General features: G+C 39.8%; 1 protein-coding gene across 2 annotated transcripts in view; it reads left to right on the forward strand.

Moving 5' to 3' along the window:
* Window positions 1–13176, forward strand: part of BMP7 (bone morphogenetic protein 7) — a 96299-nt gene that overhangs the window by 68711 nt on the left and 14412 nt on the right. For both annotated transcript variants that reach the window (XM_039343257.1, XM_039343258.1), the window contains exon 2: window positions 5136–5328. In XM_039343257.1, coding sequence (XP_039199191.1) covers window positions 5136–5328 — 193 coding nt within the window. The remainder of the gene's footprint in view (window positions 1–5135; window positions 5329–13176) is intronic.

The following is a 13176-nucleotide window of genomic DNA, read 5'->3' on the forward strand; positions in this document are numbered from 1 at the left end:
ATTTGACTCAATGTGTGTACAAGAGACCACATATTGCTGCAATATGGAAGTGCTTGTGAGTTGAATGCTGTTTTTGCTGGGTTTTTTTTTTAAATAGTGAGAATAGGAACACTTGGTCAAAGTTTCCAGGAAAGATGATTTAATGGACAAAGTGAAAGCTGGGGAGAAAGTGATCCTGTTGGACTTCTTAGTATGATGGGAAACTGGAGCTGAGTGTAACCAAATTCATGTTTTGGGTTTCGAGAAACCACTTTTAATAAACTGAAAAGAATAGTAAGAATTCCATGGCAAGAGAAACTAATGGGGAAAGAAGGCCAGGTGGGTAGGAGTTCTTTAAAAAGGAGCCATTGAAACAGTTACAAAAAATATGGTGTAAAAATGGGTCAGTAGAGGAAGGTACAAAAGGTACAAAAGGTACAAAAGGAATTCAGATTTGTGGATTGTACAAACACTAGGAGGATTAACTCTTAAAGAGACTGAGGTTGGTGACCAATGATAAAACTTAACCAAAAAGTCCTTTTCTACATAAATGAAAAGAAAAGCAACAATATGGCAGTTATTAAATGGAAATGGAAAAGAGTTAGAACATTAAGAAAAGACAGAACTACTTTAATCCCATTAAAACTCAGTTTTCTCCAAAAAGTGTACATGTCGTCTCCCTGGCAAATAGGAAAAAGCAACATTCAAGCTTAAGGTTGACATCCTTGCAGAATACATGGTGACCTGGATTCAGAACACTAGGATTTTATTCTAAGATATTGAAAGGACTTGCTAAGTTTGTCTGAAACTTTTATTTTATTTATCAAATTTTGAATCTGCCCATCTCCCTCTCAGAGAGACTCTTGGTGGTATACAAATAAAACACTATATAAAATTTAAAAAGAGGCAAAGATGATTAAAATTTAATGTTAGATATTAATTAAAAGGCCAGGAGAGAGCTTTCAGGGTACTGACCTTGCATATCCCTCTGTGCACCCCAAGCAAGGCTACAGAATCATGATTTCACCTCTTTCTGAAAGGCCATTCTTACCTCTAGGGTGAGAATGCTGTCTTTCTGGACCCCACCAGTTGGAATTCTGATGCTGATGAGATCCACAACATATGTTGCCTACCTAGCCTTGTGGGATGGGCTGATGTAATAGAACAAAGATAGTAACCTGGCCCCATGCCATGTAGGCCTTTAATTTGGACCCAGAAACACTTTGAATTGGACCCAGAAACAGACTTTTCCAATTATCGTTGAGAAATCCTAATGAATGAAGAAAGTTATGGGTAATTTTTGTCTTTATCTTCTAAACGGAGAACTCAGGTAACTACGGACCAACCGATATGTGATATCAATATCTGAGAAGGTTATGGGTCAGATCATTAAGTGATAGATCGGAAAGTATCCTTAAAAAGTGACCTGTGACATTCTGATTGGCAAGTTAGTTAAAAATTGAGAATCTCTTTCTGCAGTTAAGAGCTTGGGTAGAAATATTGTAAAAATCAGATTGTATTGGATTGTATTTTGTTGTTAAGCATTGGGGGTAGGAATAACTCCATAGCAGTCAAGTTTAATAGATAATAAAACTAATTGATAATAATTGTATTTAAATCTGGAACATACAGAAGGGATAAAGGTGATTATTGTGGAAAGCAAAATCAGTTATTGCAGTGCAGAGGAATTTATATGTACTGTATTTAAGGAAGGTTGTTGGTAAATAGCAGGGTTGTTGTTGTTTTATTTTTACAAACAAGTACCATGTAAATGTATTGAAGTCCAAATCTACCATCTCCTGCCATTTTTATATTAACTTGGATGATATTTTCCAAAATGTTGGAGGGCACCAAGTTGGGCAAGATTGACATGGAACAATAAAAAACCATTAAAGATTGGCAACTGCAATGAATTGTCATGGACCACATTCTATGTAGCCTAGTTAACTTTGATAAATAGATTTAAGTTTTTGAAGAGCAAGTTCAGTGGTCATAAAATGCATTTCTTAGATAACTATCCTTTGTATAAAGTGGGAAGTAAAGAACCACAGAGAACTTCAAATGAAACAAAAATATTAAAATCAATATGACCTTCAGGTTTACCACTATTCAGTTCTGATTCAAGCAATATAAGATCATGGGAAGCAATGGACAATGTTATATGAGTCACACCATTCATACAGTTAGCTATAGTCCCATTGCTAAATGAAATATGTCTGTTAAATATGTCTGGTTTTATACTTTCTTTACATTGGTGCACAGTCTAGTCAACCTTACTTGATTAACTCATTTGTTCCTCACCAGTGATTTCTGTAAAAAAGAAGTTAGGAAAAACAAAGGTTTGCCTAAATCACTAAGTGATTCTTACTTACAACTAACCTGGGATTACTAATATGCTAGATAGAGCTAACAATTTAAAACTTATTTCAATCTTTTCTTGATGATAGGGCTGTCCTGCCTCCTACTGATGGGACTGAGATCCATCTTTATGTCTAGTTTAAGCATAGAGATGGTTGGAAATACATTCCTGAATGTAGAGTAGCTTCTGTGCCTAGGAGTGCTTTTACACAAGTCTGGTTGATGTTTATATTAGATTAGTTTAAAGGCCAATGTAGTCAAGTATCTTGGTTTTTAACAGTGGCCTGCCTGTTATTGATGGGAATGTTTATAGATTTCTTTTCTCACTGTATAACCACTACTGTATTTTTTCATTGTATTGCAGTTGTTTATATTCCACTAATCATCATCATCATCGAGAAAGAACTGGAAAAAATACAAAATACAAAGACTGGCAAATAGAAATAGAACAAGTGGGGCAAAAGAAAGCAAAGATAGTACCAATAGTCATAGGTACCTTGGGTGCAATCCCCAAAACATGTGGAGCACTACTTGAATACCACCAGCATTGACAAAAGGGACAATTAACCAGAAATCACCTTCAGAAATCATGGGCGCTCCATCACTGGAGGTTTTTAAGAAGAGACTAGACAGTCACTTGTCTGAGATGGTATAGGTTCTCCTGCTTGAGCAGGGGGCTGGTCTAGAAGATCTCCAAGGTCCCTTCCAGCTCTATTCTATAGTATTCTAAAAAAATCACCACCAGTCAATTGCAAACTTTACTTGGAACAGCTTATATACTGCAGCTTATATCTTTAACACTATCAAACCACAACATCAGCCTATCCCAAGTCTTTGGGAAGAACCCGATTAGTGGATAAAAATGCCAAATCCAAATCCATATCTGGCTGACCGTGCCACCAACCATAGTAACAAATATTGATGTGGAATTCACAAGGGAAATTAACTCAAGTAGCTCCTCACCAACTATATAGAGTACCATTTACTGTCTCCATTGTCTCAGTAGGTGGCAGCACCTGGTTGATATTGTCTTAGCTGAAAATATTAGCAGGATCAGGCCTGATTAGACCTGGATAGAAAACATCCTGGGAATACAAAGGTTACCTTGAGTAATCCCAGAAGAAGGCAGCGGGTAACTATTTCCTAACTGTTGCTAAGAAAATTTTATGGAGATATCCATGAAGTCATCAGAAGTTGAGTTCACATTGAGGAAAGTGATAATTAGAGGTAATGCATAGCTCTCGTGATTAGTAGTAATAGGAAAGTTAGTTCTCACCCGGTCAAAAAAATAAACTATGGTAATGGCTCCAGTGATTGTAAAAATAAAAGACAGATAGAAACAACCTGGCTTGCTCAAAAGAGATGCCAAGTAGGACAAGAAGGAGAAGAACATGCAAGAGAGTTTGAATAGAAAGGTTGTTTTTTTGAATCACGGCAATTGTTGAAATTCTTTGGTTATTGTTTCTATTTTTTCAATACATATGACTCATCTGTCATCAGACAACTGTTGAGAGACAAATTTATGGAGAATAACATAAGAGTGTTTATGGAGTGATAGCACATTTTAAAGCCATCTGTGTTGATGGCTATGGTCTATATATCTTCTAGAAGCAAATTCCATTGTTTAAGCATGAGTTGTCTGAAGAAATATTTCTTGGCAAAAAGAGTGAAGTGGCATGTTCCCTCCCCTCCTTTTTGTATGTTTTTTTTTTCCAGTTCCCACTCTAATCTTGAAATTTCTCATGTCCTCCTCTCCAAATAGTAATCAGGACTTGACCCTATTTAGTTTTGTTGAGATCAGCCACATCTAGTTAGGTACCATCATCTGTGGTGATTCTGCCCCATTTTAGTGCTCTCCCAATGTTGATAAAAAAAAATTCAGAATTCCTTTGCATTCTGCCTGGTGGTTGGAAGAAAAAAAATCTAGCTATAAAGCCTGGTATATCCTATATCAGAGGTCTCCAACCTTTTGGGCACCAGGTACTGGTTCCGTGAAGAGAAATTTTCCACAGACCGGAGGGGGCATGGTTTCATGTACTGCCTGCATCCTGCGGATGGGGCTTTGCTTGTTTGTGCGGACCAGTTTCTGGCATGCCGCGGACCGGTGCCGGTCCACAGACCGGGGATTGGGGACCCCTGCCCTATATGTCCTCCCAGAAATTGCAATGAGAGCGGATACTAACAACTTTCTAAGATGGACCAATAAACCTACTTCTGCCAGTTCACTATATGGGACTAACAATACTCTAAAGTCTATAGGCGATCCAGAGATGATCAGTAATGTATATCAGTTTTAATATTGTATATTCGTATTATATACTGTATATTTTTAGGTAGTCTGGGTTTGTGAATCTGAAATTCAGTTTGGATTGGCTTGGTTTCTCAGGGAGGAAGAGTGCACAGATCCTTCACAGCATCTGGCACATCCATCTAGTTTGAATAACACAGCAGACACTCAACTCAGCAAAGCTTCTGCAAAGGTTTAAAATACGTTGCGAGTAGTAATATCCTCCTATCCCTTGGATACATTCTCTTCTCTACCAGAGAAGAGAATATGCATAACATCTAATGCAGGTGTCTGCAACCTTGACAACTTTTAAGACTTGTGGACTTCAACTCCCAGAATTCCTCAGCCAGCAAGCCTGGCTGAGGAATTCTGGGAGTTGAAGTCTACAAATCTTAAAGTTGTCAAGATTTCAGACCCCTGATCTAATGCATAGATGTTAATTCTGCCATTGGATATTTTACGGGTCACTAAAGAATTATTTGAGCCAATCATTTGCTTTTTCTTTTTGCAGTGGAACATGACAAGGAGTTCTATCATCAGCGCAGTCATCATCGTGAGTTCCGATTTGACCTCTCTAGGATCCCCGAGGGTGAAGCAGTAACTGCAGCTGAGTTTCGAATTTACAAGGACTACATTAGAGAACGTTTTGATAATGAAACATTCCAAATCAGTGTCTACCAGGTCCTCCAAGAACATCCAGGAAGGTGAGTGGCTAAAAGACCCCAGAAACCTAAGAGACTGTTAAGAATGAAATATAATTCAATAGTGGCTGTAATATGGTGTGTGCATGCGTGTGATCCTTGCTTGTTATTTAGTATCTCCTCATCTAAAGACTTAGGGCTGAATGTGTGAAGTGATCTTCTGAAACTTCCTTTGTTGAGATGATATGGAAACTCTGTTTTAGCACTTGATCTCCAGAGGCTGTTTCTGTTCAGCTTAATTATCCCCCTTAAAATACAACTATACTTGTGCACTTAATGTATTTAGCTTTGAAGTAATAATCAAGAATTCAGGTTTAAGCCTTTGAAGAGCAGTTGGTTTAATTAATGTAGAACTTGCTTATGAAACAGGTAGTAAAATTAGGACAGTTCCACGAGGAGTAGAAGATTGCTTGGTGATTCTGTTGCTTCAACTGCACTGAGTTCCTCCATGGTTGGTGAAACAGGACTCTCATTTTGCTAAACTTTCAGAATGGCTTTATTTTCAGTCCTTCAAAATGGTCAGAGTTGCAGGATCCCCTCCTATCTGAATCATGTTGAAAGCCCCCACACTTCTTGAGAATGGCTTAATGTGGCAGACTTCACACTGGAACTCCAAAGACAGATTTAAATAATAGGAAAGCAAATTCCAATTGAAAGTTAGAAAACAGCAACGGAGCAATAGTTACTGGATAGTGGAATAGTTATCCAGATAGATAGTAGACTCCCTGTCACTGCTTAAGCGGAGGATCTGTCAAGTGTACCCTCACTGAAGAGTCAATCAGAATTGAGCTGGAAGGGACTTGGAGGTCTTCTAGTCCAACCCCCTGCTCTAGCAGCAGCACCCTATATCATTTCATACAGGTGGCTATCCAGTCTTTTCTTAAAAACCTCCAGTGATAAAAGCACCCAGATTCCATTGTAGAAATCTGTTCCACTGATTAATTATCCTCACTGTTAGGAAGTTTCTCCTTAATTCCAGGTTGCTTCTCTCCTTGATTAGTTTCCACCCATTGTTTCATGTCTTGCTTTCTGGTGCTTTGGAAAATAAGTTAACCCCCTCCTCTTTGTGGCAGCCCCTCGAATACTGGAATACTGCTATCATGTCACCCCCAGTCCTTCTTTTCTCTAGACTGGCTGAAGTCCCCTCTGATTCTATGATTTTGTTAGTTAAAGTGTTGCAATGCCTGTAAGACTTTTTAATAATGATGTGATTGGTGGCATGTAAAATATGGATGGAAACTTTAGCTATTTGTTGTGTCTGTTCTGTAACCAGGTCAAGTTTTCAGATCAGTTACTTATATCAGAACCAGTAAGCAATCTAAAGTTCATTCAGGAGTTCAAACAAGGGGTCTAGCCATAAGCAGACTCTAAAGCTAGGCCAGAGGTCAACATCAGTGTATCAGCAACTAGGATGCTCAACTGAAGATCAGAAGAGAAGCTTTTGTAGTGTTCCCACTGATGAGTAAGCCTTTATTCACATGCCGATCTGTTTCTCAAGAGAGCATTCCTTTGAAGTCCTTGGTGCTCTCTGAGCTTGGTGGTTTTGCAGGCTCCAATCTGGGTTGGTCATTGGGACCAGAGGCTTAATCTTCCAAAATTTTGGACTTGTGCTGGAGCCCATCCTCATCTGGCTCCAGCACAAATCTGAAAGCACAGAAGACTAAATTCTGGTCCCTGTGACTAACTCAGATTAGATCATGCAACATTATCTTGGGACATATATATTTGCCCTCATTGGTGGTTTTCTTTTAGATGTTTCATTACCAAACTAGGTAACACCACAGAGCATTCCTTTGCCTAGCTATTACCATCTCTTTTGCTGCCCAGTAGAGTATGTTTCTCAAGCTTTGCTACTGTTTACTCCTAAGCAAGCCATATGTTTTCTTCTGTAAATCAGTAAATAGATAGCAATAGCTCTTAGTCTTATATACCACTTCATAGTGCTTTACAGCCCTCTCTAAGCTGTTTACAGTGTCATCATATCATCCCCAACAATCTAGATCAGACATGTCAAACTCGCGACATCACGTGACATCGCACAATGTATCGGAGCTTTTTCTCCATTGCCGGCAATGGGGTGGGCGTGGCTCCAGTATGATGAAACCGGCCTGCAGGCTGGCAGTTTGACACCCCTGATCTAGATCCTCATTTTACTGAAGTTGGAAGGATGGAAGGCTCAGTCAACCTTGAGAATCAAACTGCTGGCAGTTGGAAGGCTCAGTCAACCTTGAGAATTGAACTGCTGGCAGAATTAGTCTGTAATACTGCATTCTATCTACTGTGCCACCACGGTAGATAGATAGATAGATAGATAGATAGATAGATAGATAGATAGATAGATAGATAGATAGATAGATAGATAGATATTCAATTTATTAATTGGCATGCCTTTGTAATTTTACTTTGTTTTATGTCTCCTGAATAAATAATAAACCAAGTCTAATCTTTGTGTTAAAAATAGGAGATGAAGCAAACAAATTATTTAGTTTGGAATGACTGGATGCTCTTCTTCCAAGACTGCTAATCCAATATTGCTGCTCAGTATATTATAAGATACCAGAGAGAAAAGTTCCAAATAAGTGTGGGAAAGATGATTCCCTTTGATCTCTCTTCCTGAGGGGGTTTCCCTCCAGGCCTGCTGTGTACACAGGATTCTAAGTAACTGCAGGAAAACAGATGCAGTGTACAGCTTCCCAGCTGACTCACAGCCTGCACTGAGCAATGCCATGCCTTCATTTCAGCAAGAGAACTGAAAGGAAAAAACAGGGAGGGGGTAGCTTTTTCCCACATAAGGTTAACCCAAGCAGTAATTTTCAAGAAGTGTCTGTTTGCGCCATTCCCCCCAAAGTAAACTTTCATGAAATAGACGTGTGAGTAATAGAAGATGATTGAACCAAGCAAATCAAGTCAAGTGAAACCATGGAAATTCCACATCAGCTCTCAACATTTAAGGCGGAGTGTAGTGCTTTGTCATCCATGCTTCCTGTTAGTGCTCCTTGATTTGAAAGCTCCCGAGTGAATTTCAATGTTCAGTTAATCAGAATAGAGCTGGAAGGGACCTTGGAGGTCTTCTAGTCCAACCCCCTGCTCAAGCAGAACACCCTATACCATTTCAGACAAGTGACCGTCCAGTCTCTTCTTAAAAACCTCCAGTGATGGAGCACCCACAGGTTCTGAAGGCAAAGCTGTTCCACTGATTAATTGTCCTCACTGTTAGGAAGTTTCTCCATTGCTTTTTGTCCTGCCCTCTGGTGCTTTGGAAAATAAGTTGACCCCCCCTCCTCTTTTTTAGAGCCTGGCTGAGTAGTAATGAGGTCTAACAAACTGGCAGAGAAGCCACAAAACTTTGTGTGTTTCTAAGTTGACTGTCAAAAGGAAGGGGAGAGTTTGATGTCCCAATTTTCAAAGGGCCACCCGAGGAATATGGGAGAGTATTGTAGGACCTAGGTCAATTAGCTGGACACCAACTGCTCTGTCTGGCAGCAGAATTCATGAAGAGGCCTTTCTTGTTATCTTACACCCACAGGTAATTTATGAAGAAGCCAGATGAGATGGGGTAGAATTGGGGTTTTTACCTTTATCACTAATTACTGTTACTCTTAAATCTGGGAGTGTAGAGAAGCACATAGACGACCTTGGAGAAGATTTGCAGCAACAGTTAATAAAATATAAGCTTAGCTCAGGAAAACAAGGAAGCAAGAGAAAGAAAATCAAGATTGCACCATCTTGACAGTCTTTATATAAGAGGGAGGGAAGGACAATGCTGCCAGACTTTCAAGATTCTGTTACTATAATAAAATAAAATTCTAATATTTCTTGTGGTGTCTGTTTCTTAGCCTGGTCTACTTTGAAGGGCAGACATGAGGTTCCTGGGTAGTATGTGTATTTATTTTAAGACTCTACAGGGCACTTTTGTTCCATTTGCATTGTAAAATATTCTCAAAACCATAAATCTTCAGAAAGACTCTAGCAGCTAATGACAGTTTTAGTAGGGGATACCCTGATCAGAAATAGTGGCCACATTTTCTTGAAAAGTAACTGGCTGATGTACCATAACCAGGTTTTCTTTCTAGTATGAAGCTATACCTGGGTTCCCCCCTCATGGTGCTCACAGACCTTGGGGCTCCCAATGCTCCATATGCTATTTGATTTTTCTAAAATATGATTTTAATTTAAAAGGAGAGTGAAATGATAGCACACGGTAAAGCAGATTGCCAGCCTGAAGCACAATTCATTTCCAGGAATTTTCTGAACCCCACAAGATTATGATTTTATGATCTTAAGATATGCTTTTAAGATTACAATTAAAGAGTTAGTCCTTGTCCTCCAGATTACCCGGTATGCATTATACCGTGTATGCAACATTTCTACAGCAAAGTAGGATTCTTTTGAAAATATAGAAGAAGTAGCTGTCAGATGCAGAAAAAGTCCTCTGAAGATAAAAAGTGTATTAGGGAAAGTACTTTTAAAATTGTTAAGTGTTTTCACCTTTATCAGATTTGCTAATCAAACTGATTACATTACATTACATCACAATACATGACATGATCTCTAGCTTCAATAGCTAGAGAAACATCTTTCATCTGGGGAGTTGGAACATTTTCCCAGCTCCTTAAAAAAAAATACCCTCTGGTGGCTGGCTATTATAGCAAGATAAATGTCACAAAACATAACAAAAGATCAGCTTGGCGTCTCTGCCCTAATCGTCCAGAGTTGTGAGGGAGATGGGCAGTTCTAAAGATGAATAGACAGATAGATATTGTGTTTCCCTGAAAATAAGTCCTGGTCTTATTTTTTGTTTGACTCCAAAAGAGTCAATTTCGGGGGAGACCTTACCTGCTTACCTTAGGACCGTAGCAGACAGGCCTCCCAGACCCTGACACCTGTCGCACAGCTGCTTGACTCCTTTTGCATCCGCTTGCAGCCTTACGTCATGTGGCGCATCATGTACCGCTGCTTGCAGGAGGCCGCGTGCCGTTTTGGTGCTGCTATTCGCAGCAGTAGGCCAGAGACAAGAGGCTGTGTGGTGCGTGGCACTGGTACCGCTGTGCATGCCACAGTGCAATGTGCCATACGGTCTCCAATTGCAAGAGGCGGCACCAGTATGACATGCCACGTTGCCTCTTGCCACAAGTGATGGCACCAGCTCAATGCACCATGTGGCCTTTGGCCATGAGAGGTGGCACCAGCATGATGCACCACGTGGCATCTGGCTGTGAGCAACCGTAAGCGGCCAGAAAAGAAATCGGGCAGTGGTGTGACAGGTGTTGGTGCATGGGAGGCTGGCTGTGGCAGTCCTAAGATAAGCAGATGTGGGGTGTGTGGGACAGCTCCCCCCCTACTACCGCCTAGCTTGATTTTTACACATGTGCCTTGCCCCATCCCATACAACCAGACGGTGGACAGGGTGGGCAGGGTCTTAACTAGGGCTTAATTTTGGGATAGGGCTTATATTAGACGCACATGTAAAAATCAAGTTAGTAGACAGACAGACAGATCTAAGTCCTAGTCTGCCTGGGTATGAAAGCAGGTACTTAAATTATCATCTCCTGTTCTTGGTCTAAACTTCATACATGACATGGACCAGAAGGATAGAAAAGCATCTCTCTCTGCTGCCATCTTGTGACTGTCCAGAATTTTTTGACCAGTGGTGGTAGCCCTAGAGATGCCCCCTCAGTCAGCTGGAACCTGACTAAATAGAACAGGAGACCTATTTCTCAGTTCTAAAATAAATCTCTTTTACTCAGGCCCAGCTAGTGCATGGTGCTAGTAACCTCTACACCAGGGGTGTCAAACTGCCAGCTGGATGTGTCATGCTGAAACTGTGCTCACCCCAGCTCCGGCAATGGGGGGAAAAGTCACGATATGTCACGACACATCACATGACGTTGCGAGTTTGACACCCCTGCTCTACACAGAGTACCATACTCACAACAATGCAGGGAGTCAAAAAGACGACTAAAGGTAGAATGTCCAAACAGCATTGAAAGTAATTAAGAAAACCCCATCCTGATGCTTCTGTCTGTACTTTCCCTATTAAATTTATTGATTCTCCTGGGGTTTTGAAGCAGAGGGCCTGATTCCATTCAGAAAACCTTTTAGCTGCTTTTAGAGATTACAGCCCACAGAGGGTTAAAAAAAAGAAATCAAATTGTCATTTTCAGTCCAAATTCCGCTAAGCTCTACCTCCTGTCATTCGTAGAAGACAGTGGGCTTTAGATATTATAAAATATTTAAAGTAATCAATCCAGCCTGCAGCAATCAACAATGATTAGACTAGTTGAAAAGTCTGGGAATTAACACCTTGGTATCTGGAGGCTTCACAGGATATGGAAAACTTGTCTGATTGTTAGTCTGATCCAGAACAGCTCATATATATATACACACATATATTGCCTTACAACACAGCTGTAATTGGCCTTTATTTGTTTTAAAGAGGCCATCAGACTATCATTACATGTATTTATATTATTACAGCCTGTCCAGAAGTCAAATTAAGTTGAAATAATCATTTCCCCCAAGATTAAGGTCAGGTATGCTTTAGCAGCTTAGAACAGCAAGTGAAACTACTCTAGCAGTATCTTTCTTTTAGCTTTCTTGTCAAGTCGCTTCTTTCCTGCCAAATTGAGTGATGCATTGTGGTATCATCAGTATGGAATAAGGAAGACACTACAATTATTTCCTTTTCTTCCTTGCCTGTTAAAATCTAAGAAGCTGTTGGAAGATGAATTGGTGTTGAAAATGCCTGATGTTAAAGCAGGAAGATGTTTTCAGAATAGGTTCTTAATTCAGGTCTAAATAACCTCATTATGGTAGATTCTGATTCTATATTTTCATAATTTATTGTGCATTTTTTAAAAACAATACTCAGTAGGGCATTATTGTGTATCTCTTCCATACATTTCCCAATATTCTGCCAATTCCTAAAGAGTCCTGTGGACTTTCTATTACACTTAGAAACAGTGGTGGGATTCAGCTGGTTCGCACCACTTCGGCAGAACCGGTAGCTAATTTTTTGTTGCCCAGGCCCAGAATGGACTTCTGGAAATGGCATCCACACAGAGAACTGGTTGTTCACATATTTGAATCCCATAACTGCTTAGAAACTTAAATATTTAGATGGGTTTCTGATGGGCCAGCATGAAACTATGATGGAATTGATGAGATAAAAACTTTATTCCGGCATTATTTTGATCTTCTGGTATGTCAGAGGGTCTGTGCTTGGTGTCTGGCAGATTCCATGCTTAGCTCAATTACTTTAAATTAAAAATAACATGTAAAAATACAATGCTGTAAAGTCTCTAGCCCAATTTTTAAAGATTATAGTCTCAAGAGTGCTTCCTGACCCTTCATATACTATGCTGTGGAAACATATAGGACAGGGTCAGGAGAAGTGGCAAGGAGCCTGCAAAGCAGGTGATTGGGAATATTCTCATTTGTTTGCCTTCTGATAAATCCCATCTACAATGCCTGGTAATTTCTGAAAATGCCCATAAAGTGTCTTTCAGAACTTACCGGCACAAAAAATATAAATACCTCTGTTCTACCAGATGGTTCAGTTTTGGTGTGCCACCCATAAAACCTTGATGATAATTGCCTCATTAGTTTTCATTTAAAAGGCTGAAACGAGAGAGCTTAGCAGCCGGTTTAGGAAAACTCAATTGAATTTAGTAACACTTCAACCAGACTTAATTTCAAATGGGTAAACTGTTGATCACAGCTGAATTCACTTAATATATTCCTGTTGTGGAAAACTTGCAAGAGAAAGTGCTTACCGTCATGTTGCATCCCAGGCAGTCCCAGATGTGAGACTAGATTTGTTGTAGATGGTCCAAAAGTTGCTGGAACTTG

This window comes from Crotalus tigris, unplaced genomic scaffold (assembly GCF_016545835.1).
Source record: "Crotalus tigris isolate CLP2741 ecotype Arizona unplaced genomic scaffold, ASM1654583v1 scf7180000017834.3080900, whole genome shotgun sequence".
NCBI classification, from domain to species: Eukaryota; Metazoa; Chordata; class Lepidosauria; order Squamata; family Viperidae; genus Crotalus; species Crotalus tigris.